At 30.4% G+C, this 23516-nt stretch overlaps 1 protein-coding gene across 1 annotated transcript in view; it reads left to right on the forward strand.

Annotated features, from left to right (window-relative positions):
* LOC112681784 (carbonic anhydrase-related protein 10) overlaps positions 1-23516 on the forward strand; it is a 123957-nt gene that overhangs the window by 73816 nt on the left and 26625 nt on the right. Inside the window, exons 6-7 of the mRNA XM_025552099.1 lie at positions 10693-10788; positions 10879-10945. Coding sequence (XP_025407884.1) covers positions 10693-10788; positions 10879-10945 — 163 coding nt within the window. The remainder of the gene's footprint in view (positions 1-10692; positions 10789-10878; positions 10946-23516) is intronic.

Genomic DNA, 23516 nt, shown 5'->3' on the forward strand with positions numbered 1-23516 from the left:
CATTTTTAGATAAAACACGATTACGCATTATATGCCTAATAAAACGGTTTCAATTAAAATCATAAACAAAAATAATATTGTTTGACAACATTTATCAAAAAAAATCGATCGTAGTAATTAACAGTTGATAGAACAGTTTTCCTATTGCTTTTTTTTCATCGTATTTACAAAACGTACTCGTTGAGTTTAATCTTGGAATTAGCGAGACAATAGATAATGATTACAACGAATTGTCAGGTCGATGCGCAGGTTTAAGGTATATATTCAAAGCTGGTGAATTGCTATAGTTGGTATTACGGTAATAATGAGGGTCGTATATTTGACGATTAACCTGATCGTTATTGTGTTTGCTCTGCTTCTCAGCCCAGAAACACACTGCAAACTCCACCGCAATTAGCTAATATTCACAAAATTAATTTTATAACTTTCCCTTTTAATCAGACGTTTGTTTGTAATTATTCCATCAAAATATTTCGGCCGTAGACTAAAGAATCTCTTATTGTAGTGATTTCACTATTGGTTTAATTCCAACAATTTTTTTTTTTTTTAAAAAATCATCAATTTAAGTGCCAATAATTTACAAAAAAAATATAATTCTCTTTGTAAGGCTTGGAAAACATTTCTTCGCGTACGGAATCTTCTAGATATCTTTCATGACACTAATGGAACCGGGTATATTTCAATATGGACAAAGCCCTAACATATTCGCAAATCACTTAGCTGATATATTACAATTACATAATACTATTTTTCTTTCGGAAAATATCAACGTAATTGAGCAGTTTATTGAGTTATCATTACAAATTTCTCTTCTTTCTAAACACTTCTCTCCAGCTAAAGTCCAATTTACGATATCCAAATTTCCCCGGGATAAATTTTCTGGTTATAGCCTAATATCATAAGAAATACTCAATCAACTCCCGAAAAAAAAATATTATACTTCTGACCTATAAACTTAAATTAATGTTCAGATTATTATACTCATGTATACTATTAAAATATTCAAAAAATTATCATTAAAATTATTTAAAAATGTTTGAAGAAACAAAAGTTCTACCTGACTCGTAATTTTGTTTTCATAGCATACATGAGACATTCTACAATCCACCAAATTCACCATATGGTAGATAAAATATTATTCTCTTTGGTGGAATAACCGTATTTTACAAATGCTTTTCTGGACCTTTTCCAGGCGTTCGATCGTGTCTGGCATGCAGGTATAGTATTTAAATAGAAACTCATCTTACCATTTAGTTACTACTCCATATTGTGATTATACTTACAATATTGTTTCTTCTCGGTACTTTACGGCTCTTTTACTTCATTGCCAAAACCAATCTACGCAGGAGCTCCTTAAAGCGCAGTCACTTCTTATCTTCTGTTCAACATTTCCATATTCGATCAACCAACGCTACCTACTTCTCTTTTTGGTGATTTTGCTAACGATTAAGTTCTAATAGCCAACACTAACGAATGAATAGTAAAAATAAATGAGTCAAAATCTAATCACTGTACTTTTTACTATTTGGAAAGAAAAATGTTCACCTATTATCCTCAATAAAAACAATTTACCTGCCATGCAATGCATTTACTACTTCACATTGATCAACGTCTTATCTGGTATCCACATCTACGCAACACACTCTTATCTGTAAGCGATCATATTCATTTTCTCCGCTTTATACTAACTTCTCATCATGTAAAATTGCCCACTAAATTACTAATATACAAACTTTTCTTTAAACTAATTCAGGCGCAAAGAATCCAATTATGGGGCTTAACAAAAATCATAAATATCAATCATATTCTGCATTTTCAATTCAAAACCCTCCGTTCTATAACCTAAGAACCACGTATATTTTTAATCAAATATTTTGCAAATATGAATATACCCGGGAATCCATAAAAGACGTAAAAAAAGGCAATGATGTCGAAACCTGTTAGCCTAGTACTTAATCAATACTATATAATAATATTACAACTTAGTAAATTAATTAAGTTTATTTTATTTTCCTTTTTTTTTTCTTTTACTTATTTTTAACCTATTTTTAACTGTGAAAGTGCATTCCTTGTAATCAGACTTGGGTAAAGTACTTTTTAAAAGTATTTAGAATAAATACTCCAATACTTACAAAAAATAGTGTTCCAAATATGTATTCAAATACTTTATACAAATTATATTCTGAATACATTATTTAGAATACTTCAAAAGTATTCCGAATATTTTTAAAATACTTCTAAATACTTCTAGTTTTCATATTATAAAAATAATAGATGACCACTCAACAGAAATATTTGAAATTGCAGATTAAATTTATGTTATTTTATTGTATTTTTATATTACATAACTGTTATAGTTTATATTTTACAACAATAATAAATACCTGATATTAGCTTATACAAGATATGACGGAGAAGGAATAAAATAATTTAAAAAAGAGATGATTTGACGGTATTCGAAATACAGTATTCAGAATACTCGTTATAAGTATTCCAAATACTTCATTGAATACTTTCAAAAAAAAGTATTTAAAAAGTATTCGAAATACTTAAAAAAAATTCTAAATACAATATTCCGAATATTTTATTCGGAATACTACCAGAGTCTGCTTATAAGGTATCTTAAATCCATCCTTCATATCATCAAATTCACTCATTGTTCAAATTATGTAATAGATTGTGAATGCAATATTTAGTTATAAGAATAAATTAATACTTTAGTGGCTTACTTATAGTCGTCTTATTTTGAACATATGAAGGTTTACGAGGAAAAACGATAATAGACAATATTCCTTAAATGTTCAGTATTGCAATTTAATAGTTTCAGAACTAAAAAAAAAAACCAAGAGATCAAGAACAAATTACTTAAAAAAATATGTCATTGACCGTGATCTTTTTTCCATAACTCAATTCACATGTCGATTCGTTAGTTTTACTAATTAACAATGAATCTAATATATTATCTGATTTTCTTATTTTTTTTTTTTTGACTTTGATCATTTTTCCCAGTTACCCTTCATATAGATTCATGAATAAAAGTTAAAAAAGAAAATAAAGATACTTTAAAGTGGGCGATAAAGTTAGGTACATTCTACTCGTGTGTAATTAGAATAAAAATTGTTATGGTATCCCTCCATTAGTTTTTCCTCTTTACAGTTTATAATAATTTTTTATGTTTCACATAAACTGTTGGTCTTCTAATAATAATTATACTACACTATTATGTTTCTGTTATGGTATCACAAGCTATGATTTTCTTATTCTCTCAAGCACAGATTGCTGCCCATGATTCGAAGATTTGTTAAATAATTCGTTTGGAAAACTACATTATAACCAAGTGCTATATCGTTCTATAAAACATATATCACTCGTAAAATATCAAAACAATGACTGACGTATATATTTCGGTCATTGAATGTAAAAAAAATTAAAATACAAAGTATTTATTTTCGGTAGCTGACTCTTTGCACACATGTATATATTATATACAGAGCAGGACGTTACACGATTTGGCACTTTTAATAGCGATTGGATAACAGCATAAATTTCTACACGACTGGTCACTGAAACGTGGTGGAAACGACTGGATATTTACCCGATCATTTCATTTTCAACGTACAATATATTATAACATCAAGTATCAAACTGTAATCCGTCGCATGTACGAATATAATATATGTACACCGAACAAGTTTTTCGACCGATATATACATTTACGGCTATGTATTTCACAATATACCATTCGAGGCAGAGGGGAAGAGGGTGTACGTAAACACATTAGTTTATTGCAAAATCTGTGCAACGGAATATAACACCGCAATAATACTATAATGAATGATCGCGTGAAATGTCACGTTATTTTAATGTCATGCGTATCGAAACGTTAAGAGCGCTGTTCAAAAAAGTGATAAGAGCAAAAAGTATCGGTACAAAATATTTCCATAAAACAGAATTTTTTTATATTTCACTATACCTATCAAAGGGGAAGTACCGGAATAAAAAAATTAAAATCAAACAAAACTAGTTAGAGTATACTTCGCTACATTAAAATAAAAAGCAAAACGCATGAACTTGAATTTTGATGCAAATGTACCTCGAACATTCTACATGTGCGATAAAAAGGGATTTATTGAAAATTGAGTTTTTATGGATTACAAAAAATATTTTATTACGTTTAATATGTTGATTTTAATAATTACCATGTAAACTAATACAATATAAATTAGTTTAAATTAGTATAAATAAATATCAGTTGAAAATGCAATTATTGTGCATTTTTTAAGCCTAACTTTTTTAGGTTTTTGGTCAGTTAATGCTCTAATCTAAAATTATAAACTGTCTTCCGAGCTTATCCGAGAAAATTGGACAGTTGAAAATAAAACAACGAGACCTAATTTCTTTGTTTAACGGAACTTTACTTTTCCAATTCAAAGCATTTTTATGGATTAAGATGTCCATTATAGGCAACTAATGAATATATTTATTACAATTTATTCGATTATTTTTATTTCAGTTTTAAAATATATTTTTTTTTCTCTTTGAACACTTCATGATTCCGAATGATGTCCGTTATTAAGATGATACACTGACATGATTACACGTTACATGCGTTTTTCCAGAGAACTTGAATGTATCCACTGCTCGGTAGAAGTGACTGCTAATGCTTGAGATTTCACTGATAATCACCCAAACTGATTTGACGATAACTACTAACAGGAGAGAATATAAAACAGCCACAAGATAAAAATACGTGTGCGCGTGCGCCCGTGTGTGTGTGAAGATTGCCGATACGAATTTTTGGTGCTTACATGGATGGAAAAATATCTAAAGAACTCTCGACGTGGTAAATGATTAATAATAACAATAATATACATACAGTAGAACCTCGAAATCGTGAATCAGTTTGGAGTAGAAAAAAAAAATTGCGGTATCGAAAATATTTTATTATATAACACAAACACTTTATTTGATATTTTTATTTATTTACTTGTACCATGCATAATAAATTTATTTATGTATTATAATTTTTAAAATAGTGTTTTCTAGTAAAATAAATATGTAAGTGATCAAGAAAATAATAAAGTAGGACTATTTTTGGAAGAAATTACATATTTTCGTTTGTTTTATAATGAATGATAAGGATGTATTCCTGGTTGTTCACGAATATATTTACATACTATATGTAAACCATCTAATGCCTGAACAATATTAGTTAAAAACAAAAGTAATTTCACATCGTCATCAATATCCGACTTCACTCGACTTTCTAGGCATTCCTTTATTATTTATTATCTACAAACATACACTATTTATACATACACTTGTTACATTATTTTAGTATCTTTCAGTAACATAAGTCGGAAAATGCGTGCCATAAGCCAAAAATTCAACCCAAATGACTTTGACTGTATGGCACATTTCATATATTGAAACGTATGGGCCAATGCGTTCCTTCGAGTTGTCGATAATTCGACTTATAGAGGTTCGAGGTTATCGACGTTCCTCTGTACATACATGCGTGCGTGCATGCGTGCATGTGTGTGTGTGTGTGTGTGTGTGTGTGTGTGTGTGTATACAGGTACATGGTGTTTAAGTATTCCGATCGTCGCTGCCGCGGCAAAAAACTTGTTATCTTTTCGCTTTCAGGGCTGCGCACAACTATCGCGAATGACGCTGCGCTTCCCCTTCGGTTTGCAGCAGAAACAGGGATCTGCCGAGAGTATTTGCGCGCTGTCAAAAGGCTATATAATCCCTCACGATGGGGTTTCGATTTCAATTTCGAAATGGAGACGAACGTACGACTTGCGTGTAAAACCGCCCCGAGACGAATCGAATGTTTTTTAAGAAAATAATCCCCGAGAGGAATACGTATATGCCGCGTGTGGCGGAGCGAAACGGGCACGAGGAAACTGCACTTGAAGTGCACGGGTGGTGCACACGACAGACGGGAGGGTGGGGGGGGGAAACCGCAACCCGGAGGCCGGGGTTAGTGCTGCCACCGACGTGTGTGCTACATGCACCACCCGATCGGTCGTTTCACGAATTGTTCTAACCCGCTGTACGCACCCGGTGGGCAGTTACGTTTTATGAACACGCGTGTCGTGTGATCGGACGGTCTGTGGAACGGTTTACGAAAATCCGCTGCAATAGTTTTGCACACGTCGGATAGTATTCTGTACGGATAAATTGCGTTGAAAAAATTGGTTCACAACGAAAACACGGTTCGACGCTGTAATAGTACGTATAACCGCACGGCTAGTAGCCCAACCGTGGGTGTCACTTAAGTCCAAATTTTGGGGTAGCAAAGTTTATTTTTAAAAAGTTAAAAAATAAATTTTTAAAGGTTTAACATGTTAACTGGCTTACTGAATTAATTGGCTAACTTTTCTTCGTAAATCTTGGTGTGACGTTTTAGTGGTTACATTGTCTTATTGTACGTATTGGACTTATCACAAAATATAATTATTTTGGATACAATCACGATATATATGGTCTATGTTCGTACACACTTGAATAATAAACTTTAAATATATTTTTAAAATCTCTAACTTTTTTTGTGGTAGCAAAAAGATACCCTCGATACCCCTTAGTAACGCCTATGAGCTCGACGATCGTTGTTTACGCTGAGCGTGGTCGAAAGCTTCCGGATTATTGTTTTTATTTAACCCTAATTGACGAATGATAATTTATTGGCCTTGCGGCACCGCCCCCCCCCACCTCCGAACCGGTATAAATATTCGTATCTCAGGCGTATCTGGTGCTTGCGTACAATGCGGTGTCGTCGTTTTTGCTCGCGAACGACAGAGCTACACGTTTACTAACGGCACTTGTGAGCTCTCAAAAGCGGATAAGGAATCCGTGGAACATTTGGATACGGCGAACATTTTTACAACGGGCGGTTTTCCGTTGTCAATCCGTTTTAAGATTTTTCGTATTATTCATATTTCATTTTTTTAAACAATTGATTTGGAGTTTTTAAACCGCGGTACTATGATTATCATTTTCGCAGAGTTTACGTACATTTATAGAATACAAGCTACATTTCCGGTCTCACCTCTTATATATTTACTATATTAGATTAATCACTATTTTGACGTGAAAAATAAATAAAAATAGTCAGAGAAAAATACACTACCTTCGACTATGCTGGATGACATAACATTATCATCAATCAGTATTTATCAAAATTAATATATTATGCGTTATAAAATATTCTTCGGGTAATTGAAAAGTGAAAACATTTATACTCTAGCCTGAAATAGTTTCGAAGCTTGAAAATTAGATTTTCAAAAAAATGTCTTCTCATTTTACATCATGAGTAATCGAAGAACTATTATGCTAAATTTTCTAATGCATAGGTTTTTTTTCGTTTTTGAGATCTAGCGATCAGTGAATGAATGAGTGTTATTTGAATTTTAAATTTATGCATTTCGTTTGCAGTCCTGCGAATAGTATGATTTTTTTTTTTTTTTACATTGGTACTTTTACAATGAAACACAACCCAACCGCAAACAAATGCCCCATGTAAATGTGTGGTGCGTGTGTTGGTCATCATTCATCTTGCAATATAGAATCCCCGTTCCTCCATAAAGTCTGGAAATGTTTTCGGAAGTCGGACTTTTAAAAATACTCATTTAATGGAAGTGAAAAAGAGGCATCTGACCTCTTCCGGTCGGGTGGACAGTTCCGGTGACTCTTTGACAGCCATTGAACCTAATGGTGCCATAACAGTTCACTTTGAGTACGTTTATTCTCTATGTGCTTTCTTTCTGTCAACACTAAACACAATTGCTGAAAAACCTTATATGTTACCATAAACTGTACACATAATCGTTAAGTGTACACACACATTTTATTTCAAAGCATATTAAAAGAAAATATTGCATGTTTTCTTCCGCAGTGTTCTCATTTTAAAATGTTCAACCATCACAACGATCTGATTGTACTCGAAGAAAATTAAACAGTCATTATTTACACTGACATTTCTTCGACCAAATTTTATCACATATCTCACAAACTTTCTATGAACATATTAAATATGTATAGACGTATATTTATTTTTATAACGTTATATATATATAAATATATGTGTATTCAAACGATGACCATAGAAATCGCTATCTATATTGGATGAAAATAGTATTATAAATAATAAAAATTAAGTATGCCGAAAAAATACGTATTTGTTAGATTTATTGTATGACTATGCAAATTTCTTCTGTACCATTGTTTAGCCATTGTGAATTTAAAGCGGATTCCGAAATATACAAACGACAATATATAGCAACGAAAACTATTCGAACATTTGTGGCGTTCGACGATATCGATTTATTCCGAGAAAATAATATGTTTTCAAAAACTTTATTTGCTATAACCTCGTGAAACACACTAAAGATTATAATGCAACTTTAAACAAATTACAGCCGATGATTTCGCTGTCCATAAAATGTTATTTCAAATAAGCCCTTATTGCATTACAGTAAATCGTTTTCATTTAGAAATCAAATAATAGTTGGTATTTTGTTAGCGACCGTGCTGGTAAAATATTTTACAGCGTAAAATAAACCTCTAAAATTGAATCGCACGGGTCCGAAAAAAATATAGTATCTTGAATAAATTTTGAAAATAATAAATTGGTATTTTCAAAAATTATTGTTGGGTTCTGAAATCGTAATTCGAGAATGAATATACTATCACAGTCGAATAACATACAACAGAAACCTATCAAAAATGTCTTCTACATATACATTATATTTTCGATTTTTTTTTTATTCAGTTAATATTAAATTTGTTACTGTTTAACGTATCATAGAATAGTAACATCTCACAAAATCCTAAAACATAATATATTATATTTTTAACACAATTTATTACATAGGTGTTAGTGTAAGTGTCATTTTTGATGAAATTATGAATAATAAATTGTGCTTACAAGCATCAGAATTTTCATCCTTATCACCAATTTATGATTTCTGCATTCATGTTTACGTTTATTATTACCTTTGCATGTTGTTAAAGTTTTATTTATGACAATTACTCTCATCAATTATTTTCGGTGATTGCGTTTTACTTTATTACATGATATTATTTATCGTATTTATCTATTATTATATTATTATGTTGAATTACTTATTTTTTCACTTATTATTACTCTATATATTAAATGTGTAAATTTAATATTTTAATAATTTAACTGTAATAGTTTTTACTAAAAGTACTAATATAAAAAATAAAATTAATTAATAACAGTACTTACAATAATCAGTGTTGAGCATTATCTAGATAAATATGTAATTATCATTTATCTTATCTATTTAAAAACAAAATTAGTTATCGGATGAATTATCTGAGATGAATTCTTTAGTTATCTATCGTAATTCATCTAGATAAATAAATACGAATATATTTATTCAAATACTTCTAAAAATTGAACTAGAAAGTTAAAAACTAATAAAAATTTAAAATTAACGAATACTTTATTAATATTATAATTAATTACTATTATTTTAAAAATTGTGTTACTGCAATATATGTTTAATTATATTATTTAAATTGTGCTTTTAAGTATTATTTTTAAGAATTGTTTACATATTTAATAAGGACTACCTATTCAATTTATACTTTCTAGTGTCTTACAATATCTGATACCTAAGAAAGAAAATTAAATAATACAGATAATGGTTGAATTATTCATTGAATTCGTTGAATTGTTCTTTAGTTACATTGGAGATATATATTAGATCGAAGTTAGGTTAATTTGAATTTAATTGAATTTTCTAAGTAAAAATATATTAAAAGAAAGTGTAAATTATTTAGTAAAATAAAAAAAAAAATGCATCTTACTTTTTATCTTGATGAATAAGTGTTTATCTTTTATCTTTATCTAGATAAACTTTAAATTATTTTTGTGCTACACTGACAATAATGTATTAATATATGAGCGTAGATATTGTAAGTGGGTGTATACATTTTCTCTGTAATACCTATGAATATTTTTAAACCGGTATTTTATTTAAATAACATTGTTTAACTTTAATTGTTTTTGTCTGAAGTATTTAGATTTTACCATAAAAGTAGGTTGACTCATACATTTCATTTAAAGTTGAAACGAGTTTAAACGCTAAGAGGACTACATATTACATGACATATATGTTGATAATATAAAAATATAGATATACATATACATGCATGTTAACTTAGTATTTGACGTTTTATACGGGGCATTAACGCCAGCTTATATATTTTCCATATCGTTGCATCCACTCGAAAATATTATCTCCATTACTGCCAGTTTCGGAAAAATGATGGTCTACCTAGCTGTTTTATTATTTTTTTTTTTTTTTGTAAAAAAATATAAAAAAAATATTTTAAACGAAATTTGGTCTGTGACTTCCCTTTATACTTTGAAATACTATGCCTTGTACATATATATTTTTGTTATTATTTACTTACACGGCTAATAATTTATTATTACAACATTGAATATTATATTAATCTGTTTATTTTATTTTATAATTAGAAATTAATCTGATAGGCTGTCCTACGCGTTTTTAATTGTTCTGATTGATATAATAACAATCATTAAATGCGAAAAATGTATAAGATCATGCGATTTTTCGTGTTCAAAATCAATACTTCTTCGATAAACTATTTATCATTATACCAATAAATAAATTTTTTTTTTGGTTGTAGATTCAGTTATACGGTTACAATACTGATCTTTATTCAAATATGTCGGAAGCGCAAATGAAATCCCAAGGAATCGTTGGTGTATCACTCATGGTTCAAGTGAGTGTTTAAAAAAAAAAAAAAAAACAGTTTCTTTAAAAATATGTACTTTCTAATTTTTTCAACTACTTGTACGTTTATTCCAATTAGATTGGACAAACGACAAATTCAGAATTCCAAATGGTCACCAATGAATTCAGTAAACTTCTATATAAAGGTAAGTGTTATATTTTTAATGATTGAGAGTTAATTACTTTCGGAATAAAATGATTGTTACAACAATATGAAATTGGGAAACAAAACTTATAACGTAAATGAAATTAATTTTGTAAACTTATACTTAATAATCAATAAGTAAATTATTTTTACACCCGTAGTAAATATAAAAGTTATACACTAATAGCTACCAATGGCATAAATTAAAAAATATGTTTAAGTTGTTCCATGCGTAATACATTAAGTCTATTAGTGTAGCTCGCCCAATTTCGTATTCGATATTTAGTAATAGAATAACACTATATTAAGTGATTCATTAAACTCGTTCTCATCTTCTCAGCCGATTTTTATTGTATTTTTTTTTTTTAAATATAAAACTAATTTTAATTTTTTTTTTTTTTTTTTTAATTCGAGACTTAGAACAGAAGTAGTTGTGTATTCGTTATGATCTGTATAATCATTTATAAACCGTATTACTTGAGTACATTGTTGGTTTAAAATAGCTATAGCTTTGCATTTTTTGTTCGTACAACGAAAATACAAGTCGAAGTTTTTTGTACACCGAGCTTTTGTAAACTTAAAATTGTTTATACTTATACATTTATTACGCGATTCAAATATTTCACTTAATACGAAATACATGATAAAAATTATAAATATTACGTCGTACAATACATTCCGCTCACTGAAAATTATCACGTTAGACTAAATTTGCGCTGTGATAATCGCCTGACATATTGAAAGATAATTATAACTTATAATCAAGCGAAGTCCCAACGGAAAGTTCCGTTTCAGGTAAAAATGAAATAAAAATATTAGATTATGCGAAAACTAGTTGTTGATTTAACTTTATCATATGCGCAAACGAGTTATGTTATTCCAGGTAAAAATTATAGATTGTGCGCAAACAAGTTGCAGCAAAACGAAGCAAATTGATTTTTCCAAATATTAAAGTAGTATGAACCAGCTAATGATCCATAAATTATAAAGTATTAAAAGTACGGCCCATGTATCTATATATCTAACTAATAATTGTAAAACCATACAGTTAGCTTTATTATCAACAATCAGACGTAATATTCTTAGTATTTTATTTGTGTTTTAAAAACTATAAGTATTACCATTATAACGATGAAAAACCGATATTATAAATATTTTTTAACAAAAATGATAATATTTCTCATCGAAATTCCATTTTTGCTAAAACTATTAGATGTTCATTAAAATGTTTGTACCTATATCTTTGTGTGCGTATGTTTTCCATATCCGATATTTTGTCTAAATTTCACCGAAAATAGAAATCATCACCGTGCTGCATTTTGCAATCCATTGTTGTATTGTGGTCTTGAAAAGTTGTCAAAAATTTCAATCGTTTTTCTATGACAATATAATAATATTTCACTGCGCAATGGAAATCACGCTTTCTTCTCCCGTCAGGAAATGTAACGGATCAAAGGTCTGGAACAAATATTACGGTACGCCGTATAAGTAATGACAATTTATCATATAATAATTGACGAGGCAGAACGCAGTTCATTTCGACTCCGATAATTGAGTACGTCAATGTATGCATATAATACTTCGTTATACCGTACCGAGCCGATCCTTTGGATTATTGTACAGTTTTAAACAATCATCCAGTGTTATTAATTAATTTGATGCAGTAGGCAGAAATGCAGCAGTATATTATTATATCGTTCTCTGGTATTATAGCTTTTGGATTAAAACCATTGTTTTCGGTAAAAATGATCAAAAACTGCAATAGCCAGTCAAAGTCCAAAAAAATAAACGTAACTCAAATGCGAACGAAAAGGAGTTTTCGAACATTTGCGATTTGTATTAAAACTTGTTACGATGATGTTCTAAAAAGTTTCTAGCCCTTGTAAAATAAATGACGTTCGATTTATGGAAATGAAATTAATTGAGTGTAAAAATATAGTTTGAAGTATACCTACTCCATATTGTAGTGCATGAACATCCTTGTTTAAGTTATTTATTCGAGCTCAAATTTAATCAAATGCGTTCAATTAACATAATCACTGACCCGTTTCCTTTTAAATATCATGTTTGTATCATCTACGTTCATTTTAAGTATTATGGTTCTCTTCTATCATTTTAAGCATATGCACACCAATACGAATACAAAAATAAGAAGTCTTTAGAATAATGCATTGTTACTTTGGTTTTGCATACAATATATACATTTATTTATTTATTATCGTTAATCGGTAAATTAAATTTGTGTTTGTTTCAAACCATCCAAACTGATTTATTTTAATTTGTACGAAAATAAACATTTTTATTTCAAGCCTTTTATCAAATAAAAATCTAATAACTTATTTTACACAATACTAATAAAACGATTAAATACATTAAACTTAAAGAAGGGTCCTTATAAATAACTTTAATTTATCCACAAAACTATAATTGTTCGTTTTTTGTATACGTTGGTTGTTGCCGCGTAAGTAACATTTTTTTAGTAATTTTTATATACGATGGTTGTTACCGCGTTTTGATTATAATAAAGGTTTTATAATTTAATACAGTCCACTTTTTCGTTCTTGATATTTGATATCCGACACCAGTTCAAACGTGGTCACCCCGACCAATTTTGGATTCAGGACCTCGCTCAAATAATAGTAATTCTTTAAATTCACGATCCGTAGTCCGGTTAGCTTATAGTACCTTTCTATATTTACGAGTAAATATGTATTTACAGATGAAATCATTTAAAAATAATGAGATCATTTTATTTTGTAAAGTTTCGTGTTTATTAACGCATAAAAAGTAAACAATTAGTAAACAATATTTCAAAGGTTTTTAATCAGATTCTCCATGACGTACTGTTATAAAATATGAAGTGGTGTATTTGAAAGGTGTTTATAGTGTTATGTATTTTACATGGAATAAGGAAATTTCTTCGTATATAAATTATATTCGGCAGTAACATTTATTTTGTCCGGAATAATTACTTTCTCGGAGGAAAATTTAAATTTAAATTTCCAACTTAAATTATAGTCACACTTATCAGCTGCACAGATACATCAATCTAATGGATACAAGCAATGGATTCAATTTGATTTTTTTTGTCAAATTTGTTTTATCACATTTAGAATTTCATGGCATAATCAATTCGAATAAAATATAAAAACAGGAAGGTTAATTTAACTATAAGAATAAAAATTATCATTTGATGTTTTTATAGTTATAAGATAATGATTCTACATGAACAATGAATCAGTATTGGTGGTATCTCTATAATTTGTTAGTCAGTTTGATTATTTTTCCTTGCGTTCTCGAAGTTAAATATATTATTTTAAATATAATGGTTTTTTTACCTAAATACGCACTGCTTATATATTAATGAATGACATGCGATTAGTGGATACATCGATACGAACATATTTTGATATTCATTATCAGGTTCATAATCATTAAACGTTTTTATCTGAAATCATTGTGTAATGTGAGATTGAAGTAGTTTAATGAAAGTTTATTTTTATATGACGTGGACAATATAAAACAGAAGAAGTACTTGTGAAATATAATAAAATCTATTTTAAAAACTGTTTTCTAATGAACTTTGATTAAAAAGTCTCGGTAAATGTTCAACACATTTTATGTTCAGAGTTTACAGCAATAATTATTTTCGAAAAATATATACAATCGCATTGTTTTCTGAAACACTTTTTGATAAAATGAGTTCTGTTCATTTACAGGCGTAAGCAGCAAACAAACATACATATTAGATACACAATTCGTTTACGTACATTAAAAATATATACTATATGAGCAAATTTTATTAAAAGCGATTCTTAAAAAAGTATAACTACCTAAAAAATCTATTTTTTATGCTCTTTTTTACGTTTTTTTTTATTTTTTTTATTTTTTTGCAAAAAAATCTTTAGTAATGAATAATTTCGACATTTTGTATTCACATCTTAAACATTATTAATCAAACATTTACCGCATTGTAATCAGATTTTGATTGCCTTGAATGTATTCAGGAAATAATTTACATAATATACTTTATACATTTTCAACGCTCAAGTACAAGGGTTCATGAGTCAGATTATAAAGATTTGAAAATGATTATTAGACGGTTTTTTAACAATGGGTATTTGTTACGAGCACACAATGTTCTGTGCAAATGAAACACAGCTCATGAATTATTAATATTCGAATCACTTAATGGTTATAATTAAAGACCAGATATAATTGCATTAAAAATATCTTGAAATTGCACTAAAAAGATGCCAAAATTGCAATGAAAATTTATCAAAATTGCAGTATAAATATGTTAAAATTACAATGAAATACATTAAAATTATGTAGTAAAATCATATCAAATATATAATCATTAATTACACATCTTATTTTCATCACAACAAACCACTAAACCCATTAACGTAATATTCACTTTAGAATCTCTTAAGTTTAACGCCATTAAATCGAATATATATCTACTCGTGGAGATCGTGTTTAACCACCGTTCTTTATTTTCATTTGGTCAATCAAGTTTTGATGTTAAATCGTTGTGGATTATTGCGGTCACTTAAAATTCACTGCAGCAATGCGATCATCCATAACAGCCTTCTGTCCGGTTCACCGTACGATTTATCGGTTTGACTTCATACCACATTGTCGAACTCTGAAAAAAAAATGATTAAAAATATATTCAGTTACATATAAAATCTTTGAAGTCTATAAAGATATGATATCATGAATAGATGATCGATCAGTTGAATTAAAGTATTGTTATATTTTTTCAATCATTCGTTTATTTTACGAAAAATTACTTACTTGTTACGATATGATTGGCGATGAACAAAATAATAATTAGGTGTTAGATAGTCATTATAATTATATTTCTATCGTTTTTGAAATAATTCCTAATAATTTATAATATATTGTAATATAAACATTGATGAGGATAAACAAAATACTAAAATTTAGAGTATTCATTTGCGAACGATATTAAACGTCTAGTTTAATAATAAGTATTAGGAAAGCAGGGTCTAAAGCGTTTGATAATTGATCGTTTAAAAAAAGTCTTGTCAACCATTTATTCGTAATATTATATCTTCGTGGAGTTGAAATATCTTATAAATGAGTGCCTTTTTTTTCTCATCTATTTTTTACACGAATTTGAACGAAGTATTTCTATCGTAATATAAGTAATTTTTATTATGAGTTTGTGTAGGCTTATAATGCACTATCTGAATTACTCAGCTTTTCTCGTGAAAATAAATGCTTATCTTTATTTAAGGTTAGGTTACAATAGTAAGATATTATAATCGTCGTTTTTCTTCTCATTTTAACCCAAACTTAGGACTTGCAGTAAAATGCAAACTTTTTAGATTTTTAGCTTTTTGTTTAGCTATTCAAAGTTAGTCTAATCGACATTTTTAACGTATAACCCAAGAAAATGTGTGTTTTTTTTCCGTGCTGCGCCATGAGATTTTAAAAAATAAACAATTATAAATAAATAATTACTCAACTAACTAGTAGAATTTAAATTAAATCTAAAACTTACTCCATGATGCACTATTTTATTAAAAAATAAAATAAAAATATTGAGATAATCGAATGAGTAGTTTTAGAGAACACATATGACAAATATTAAATTTTTTTTATTTATATTTATATAAATAAAAGTCTATAAATACCTATTAGTGTTCATTATTAAATTGATAGAATCATATATTAATCATTTGTCATCGTAGCAACAAAGAGTAGAAAGATTTGAATTTGGGGAAAATCGATATTTTACCATGTTCATTCGCTTTCACGAAAAGTTAGACATAAGTATCGAACATTCGACTTTCTAGTCGTGGAACCGATTCGCCGCATCTCCCGATTTCTCACCGACGGCCTACGACGGCCAGTGGTGCCATTTCGAGAGTGGTCAGGGTGCGCCCTGAAAAGCGTTATTCTACAATCGGCCAAGGCATTTATAGTTAATTGGTACTGTGGCCTCGGCCCCGTCAGTTTTAAATATCTGATTTCTGAAACAACGAAACATCTTTATATGCAATTTTTGTTCGTGTTGAATAGAATCAATAAAATTATCGTCTAATGGCAAACGGTTCTTTCCGCGGTAAATGATAGACATTATGAGGTCTGTGCACAATGTCTTATACATGTGGATGTATTGTAAAATACGTATCTTGTATCTGGACTGTGTTGCGCCTGTTGTACATTTGCATAATGTGCAGTGTTTTATCCGCGTATGCCGTTTTCGTGCAGTGTTCGATACGTGTAAATGCGAACGTTGCATGCAATTATCGTGTCAAAAATTTAATCGTGTATCAGTTCATTCACGTGCGATGATTATTGTTCATCGTGAAAACCATCTCGCAGTCGGACGGGGTGCATGCCCAACTAGCGGACGGATAAGAATTATAAGGTAGGGGTGAATAAAGGTTGTTATCTGGTCGTGCGAAGAGCGGATGGGAGATGCGAACCTTTAACAATCGCGAGCAATGTTGAGTTTTTGAAAAAAAAAAGAAATGGAAAAGAGAGAGTGTTTCAATTACGCGTCGTGTAATGTCGGAAATAATCGTGAATATTTATTATACAAGTCCAATAACGTGGGGCACACCCAAAAGGATGGCTTCGTTACACGTATGTACCACTTAACAACGAATAGGAGCGATAATAGTAAAAGTACGCCGGTGTACACCGTGAACCTAACGTGTCACAACGTCGCCGTAGAAATGTTGCGAGTACAAAAACATAATTTTACTGAAGTTTATTTTATTGGAAATAAAATATAACCAAACAATAAATTATATTTGACATTAAAAACAATGCGATATTCCACACTGTCCGTTTGCCTAAATTCAGAACGGGTACTAAGTTATGTACGTTTTCGAATCTTGCGTTGCTTATACAGGAGCTTCAAATTTTACAACATCGGTTATGATTATTAATATGAATTACATTTGGTTGGCACGAACGTAATTTTTTTTTTCTTTTCTGTGGGAATAGTATACTTAATATACTTCTCAATTATACTACGTCGAGTTTTCGCTACGATATTGTAGTTTATACACTGAACTTTACTGTCGTAGGTACTTGTGGTACTTTAATCTAATCGACGCGAAGGTACGTACCTACTTATCATACTATACGAAAACCGGGCCTGCGAGAACCAACAACCAGCGATGATACATTACTACCGAGACATTATTGTTTAGACTTTCCGCGAAATTTTGACGGGACTCCGTCGACAGGTGGTAAACTCGTATATATATATAGTATATATATTAAAAACTTCTACTGGACGGGATCAATGAGTACAGTTATGATTTTAACGTGTAGCCCCACTAGTCGTATACAGTTATTGAATATATTACTAACATAAGTGCGCGTTGTTTAAAAAGTTTCCGGATTAAACGGATTTCGTGTTATCAGTTCCTAATACTAGAGTTATGTGAACGAATACGCGTAGCCACCTAAATATTAAATTATGTGTTCTTTTTTTGTTTTATTCTGAAACTACAATGCGATTGGCAAGATGATAGGAAAAAACGTCATGATTTAATTTTGCACGTTCAGTGATCAGCAGTTATATACGAAAAGTTTTCATGGTCTATTAAAAATCATCTTGATTACTATTATAAATATTATTATTCTATTAAGAGCTATTTTGAGGACTATCTGAAGCACCCCTAATCTTTTTTACATTCTGTTGTTACGTTATATGTAATAACAATTTTAATAAAATAATAATTATTATTATAACTATAATTATTATTATATTTCGATCGGAACAGCCCACTTGCGTCCTTTTTATAGCCTCTTTGTGCCCAAAATATTTTTTAATAAAATCCATGCAATATTGCCAAACTGTATTATTTCAAAATCGGGCACTCATATAATATTTTTTACTTTTTACGTTACATTCTTATCGATATTATAGAACATTAGTCCATCTTAATTGCAGTTCATAATAATCCTCACATCTGACTGTGAACCTTATAATGAAGCCATAGATTCCCTACTATTTATTTTGCTTTATTACACTTATAAATTAAAATGAATAATAAATGCAGTTACAAGTCTCTAACTTTGGTTCTATAGTTGCAATTATAAATAATTGTTCACTGGTTTTCGCTGAGTATTATTATTCTTTTGTGTTATTAATTTGTACAAATAACAATATTATATATATATATATATGTATTTACTTATTTATTCAACAATACCTTCGCGGAAAGTCGTTTTTATTGGGTATATAAATAATATTTTCCTTGGACTTCTCAAAAATGATTATGCTTTTTGATCTTCTTCTGTGCACTATATTCGTCGTGTACCGTTACAGTGCAGTACAACCCTCGACCATCCCATGTCTATGCCGCCGTTGATTTCGGCGTAAACCGATCAGACGGATCAATTTGGTGTATAAGCCTTTGTACGTTTGAAACGATGGCGATACGATACATACGCAACGATTCCAGCGGAAACATATACGAGTAGAATGTTCCAAACTTAAACTGTGCACGGGCACTGTGTGTAACGTAAAACATATTACGCGATGATCATATGTGTACATATAATAATGTATACATGTGCACCACTGTAAATAGGTAATATGTATTACAGAATAGTGTGCGTGGATAAGACACGGCAAGCATATACGATAAAGTCGTAGTTCGGAATAATTGGAACAGGAAAATCGATTACGTTTCGATTTAAATCTTTATTTTTCAACTGTGCGTGGGCTCTTTTTTCTTTTCTTCGGCTTCTATATTTTTTTGACTTACAATATACTTCGGAGATTAAAATGTAATGCGTGTGTGCGTGTGCAAACGTGAATGTGTGCGTATAAAATAAAAACGTCGGTCGGACACGAGACGACAACTGCGACGACTTCGACACAGCGGTGGAGTGGAAATGCAAATGCGGGTTATCTGACGACGGTTTGATAACAATAGGACCGACGAGTTTCCGATTATGTATAGACGAGAAAATAGACAGAGAGGGGAAAAAGGTAGGTTAGCCGGGAATGGTCGTGGAGGGGTGGTTAAACGATTGCGGGTGGACGTATTTAGAGACGAATTTCCCTGTAACGTATGTGTATACACCTACGCGTACGTATTACGAGTATAAGAGCATTATAATGTAAGCGTGTGGTATGTATACTCCGCACACATAAACACACATATATATATATGTATAAATATTGCATCTGGCCAAAGACTGAACTTTGCCACATATACACTCGTGTAATAATATCCAATAATAATATGAATATTATTATTACACATACATACGCATGTATATATATCGTGCTACACCTACACGCGCGCTTCTACTTGCTCCGGCATGCATAAATCCTTTTCAGACCGAGAGAAATCGCAATGCCGTGTCCGCGCACAATAGTCTTTCCTTGCGTTTAGCATTGTGTTGTATATTATATCACGGTGATATTATTTACCACACACACACGTCTTTGGGCTCTTTCTATACGTTATACCGCATGTGCGTATGCGTTACCACTGTGACCATTGTGTGGAGCACTTAGAAAGTAATATGTCGATTCAGAGGAAAATGAAAAGACAAATCCTTGAAAACGCCATGGCGGCTGCAGGAAGCTCTTCTCATTGCGTTATCCCTCTCGACGGGACGGTGAATGGGCCACCGGCACATAAAATATCTCTGCGAACAACAGAAATTTATTTTATCAGATTTCCCTTGAAGGATGTACTGCTAACTTCCTGTGTCCCGATCCTGACCGCTTTGTTTACAACTTCGGGGGGAAGTGTATTTTTAAACACTACACGCAAAGACTTACCAATACGATCTATAAATATATTTATACGTACCGTCGTCTTAATGCGTTTGTCAGACATTTCGGCGGCCGAAGTGTCCTTACAGCGAACACTTGTCCCGTATTTATATACATGAAACACGTTTTAAAACCATTGAATCCTCGTCTAACACGTGTGGCAGTAACAGGACCGTTATTTCATGTATCTGCGGCAAACAATATTCTCTGAAGAATTATGTTAGTTTTCCGTTTTATTTGTCTGTGGCTCGAATAACCGTTTAGTGCGAGAATTGTAATGACGCGAGATATAGTCAATAATATTGTGTAGGAACTACAGACATATAAAGATATAGACTGCACATTTCCTATCCCTTGGTATATATTTTATAATATCAACATCTAGTGAGAGGGACAGATTGCATTAACATCTTACCTGGGAGAAAAAATACTCTAATCATGGACATAAAGATATTTTGTTATAATTTTTGAAATAGACCTATATACATATAAATATTTCGGTACATATATTATTGATTTCTAAAATATATCTGTTCTGTATAAAATTATCTTTGCCAAAGTTTTAGTTCGCTATAGCGAATAATACATTAGTTTTATTAAAGCGGTGAAATATCAATGGGAGTAATGTTTTTAAAATTAAATTCACATTTTGTATATGATACTTACTTAATGGGGACTGATTTAAAATATAATGGGCCAGTGAATAGTTGATTAATTTTTAGATGAGGTGCTAATTTTACGAGTATAGTTAAATATTAAATTAGATTTTATCGTCTTGATATTTCTCATATTTCTCTTATATTACGTATTGTAATGAAAAAAACGAGTGAAGTATGATATAGGTAAAATATAATGTTATCATAACAATTAACTATGGGCAATATGATTATTGTACGTGGCTTAACTCATGATGGATATATTTGTAGTCTATCTTTCTAACTAGATGTTGATATAAGTTTTTTCTTTCTATGCGCAGTTCATATCTTTATGTCGGTGGTAGGAACATTCATTTTTTCGACATTATAGTTACCAATAAAAATATACTCCATATATACTCATACTTAAGTGTAACTTTTAATGCTTATCGTATGAAAAAAAAAAAAAACTGTTTAGATTTTAATTTGTTTTAGTTTTCAACCACAATACACATACTATAGATATTTATTATAAAATTGCATATCAACAATTGTATGAGAACATAAAATTTATTTATGTGTACGTGTAATTTAAAAGACGATTATATGTCAAGTCTTCTGAAAAAAAACATTAGTTTTTTTTTTTTTTTGAAAAATCATCACAGCTTATTTGTTTAGTATTTCTTTGTTTTTTGGTACATCATTATACTAATGATTCTGGAAACTAGCTTGCCCACATTATCTTTATCGACAATTTCTCGTAAATATATAAGTATTATAAATATGATTGTGATGGTAATTTTATTCTCTTTGCTTCGATGTCAATATTATTTATATAATAATATGCGATCGAGAGAATACATTTTTTTATAGTTTTCCTAATGTTACGCGATGATGGTTATTTTTATTCCAAAGAATTGTTGTGGCATAATTCGTGAAAAATCTGTCAAAAGTTTTAACATCATTATTGTAACGATCGCCATATTGTCGTGTCAAATTTTCACTTAACCACACGTTCTCCTCCCTTTAGAAAATAAGATATTATTATTATTACTTGCTGTCACGAGATTTTCCGTTAATATTGAAGGCAATAAAAATATGAGGTTGGGTTTTTTTCACATTAATTTCAGACTCTGCGTAGTATTTTATTTTATTTTCAGGAGGTAACGATTTCGGATCGCTTGCAGGATGTCTCAAAGAAAGTATGTGCTTTTGTTAAAAAAAAAAAAAAAATAAAAATAATAATAATATAATAATATTAAATGATAATAGGTAATAATAATAAAAAAAACCTTCGAAATTTAAGTTGAAATTTGTGAATTGTAATGATATTAAACAACAATACAAGAGTCATTATTGTAGTCAGGAGAGGAATGCAAGAGTTAATGACTGCTGCGGTTAGGGCAGAAATAATTAAAATCCGAATCACCGGTGGACCCCTATATAGAATATATATATATATATATATATATATATATATATATATATAGATGAATTCACAGCCGAACGTTTTGTTAAAATTATATACACCATGTTATTATTGTCCTTACAAAGCCCTTCTAATGACATACGCGAATCAACAGGAATAAACAATACGATCATTAATTTAAAAGCATTTAACGAAATATAACGGTTTATTCGTTTAGTGTGTAGAGATTTCGTTAATATTTCGCTCAATAATCACCGCTTAGCTCGCCTCTACCCCGCATACACAGTACCCATCTCGCTCTCATTCACCGATCACCGCCGTCAAAGCCATACCGAAATGAGTTGTGTAGGGGTGGAGAGGGTGAGGAATTATGTTTATTGTATTCAACATCTGTATACAGTTGATATCGCGGTTGTTATAAATCGAAACCGCTTATTTTCCACGGTGGGCGTCACGACCCCCGAAATCGGGTTTACGTGAAATACAGCTATACCTATACGGGGATTCATTTGTGGCCACAACAGACGAGCGACGATTTGTCACAATAATAATACGTGACATATACACGTCATGTGATGCACCGCACAGCTGGGACTGTTGATTTTGTAACGTTCATTTAAAATACGTTTTTTTTTTTAGCCCAATTCCAAACCGTTGTTACAGGTTATACGGCTAACGTATCTATGTGTACACTACGTTGCACTTAAATGTA

Source organism: Sipha flava, unplaced genomic scaffold, assembly GCF_003268045.1.
Source record: "Sipha flava isolate LNK unplaced genomic scaffold, YSA_version1 197_pilon_pilon, whole genome shotgun sequence".
NCBI lineage: Eukaryota > Metazoa > Arthropoda > Insecta > Hemiptera > Aphididae > Sipha > Sipha flava.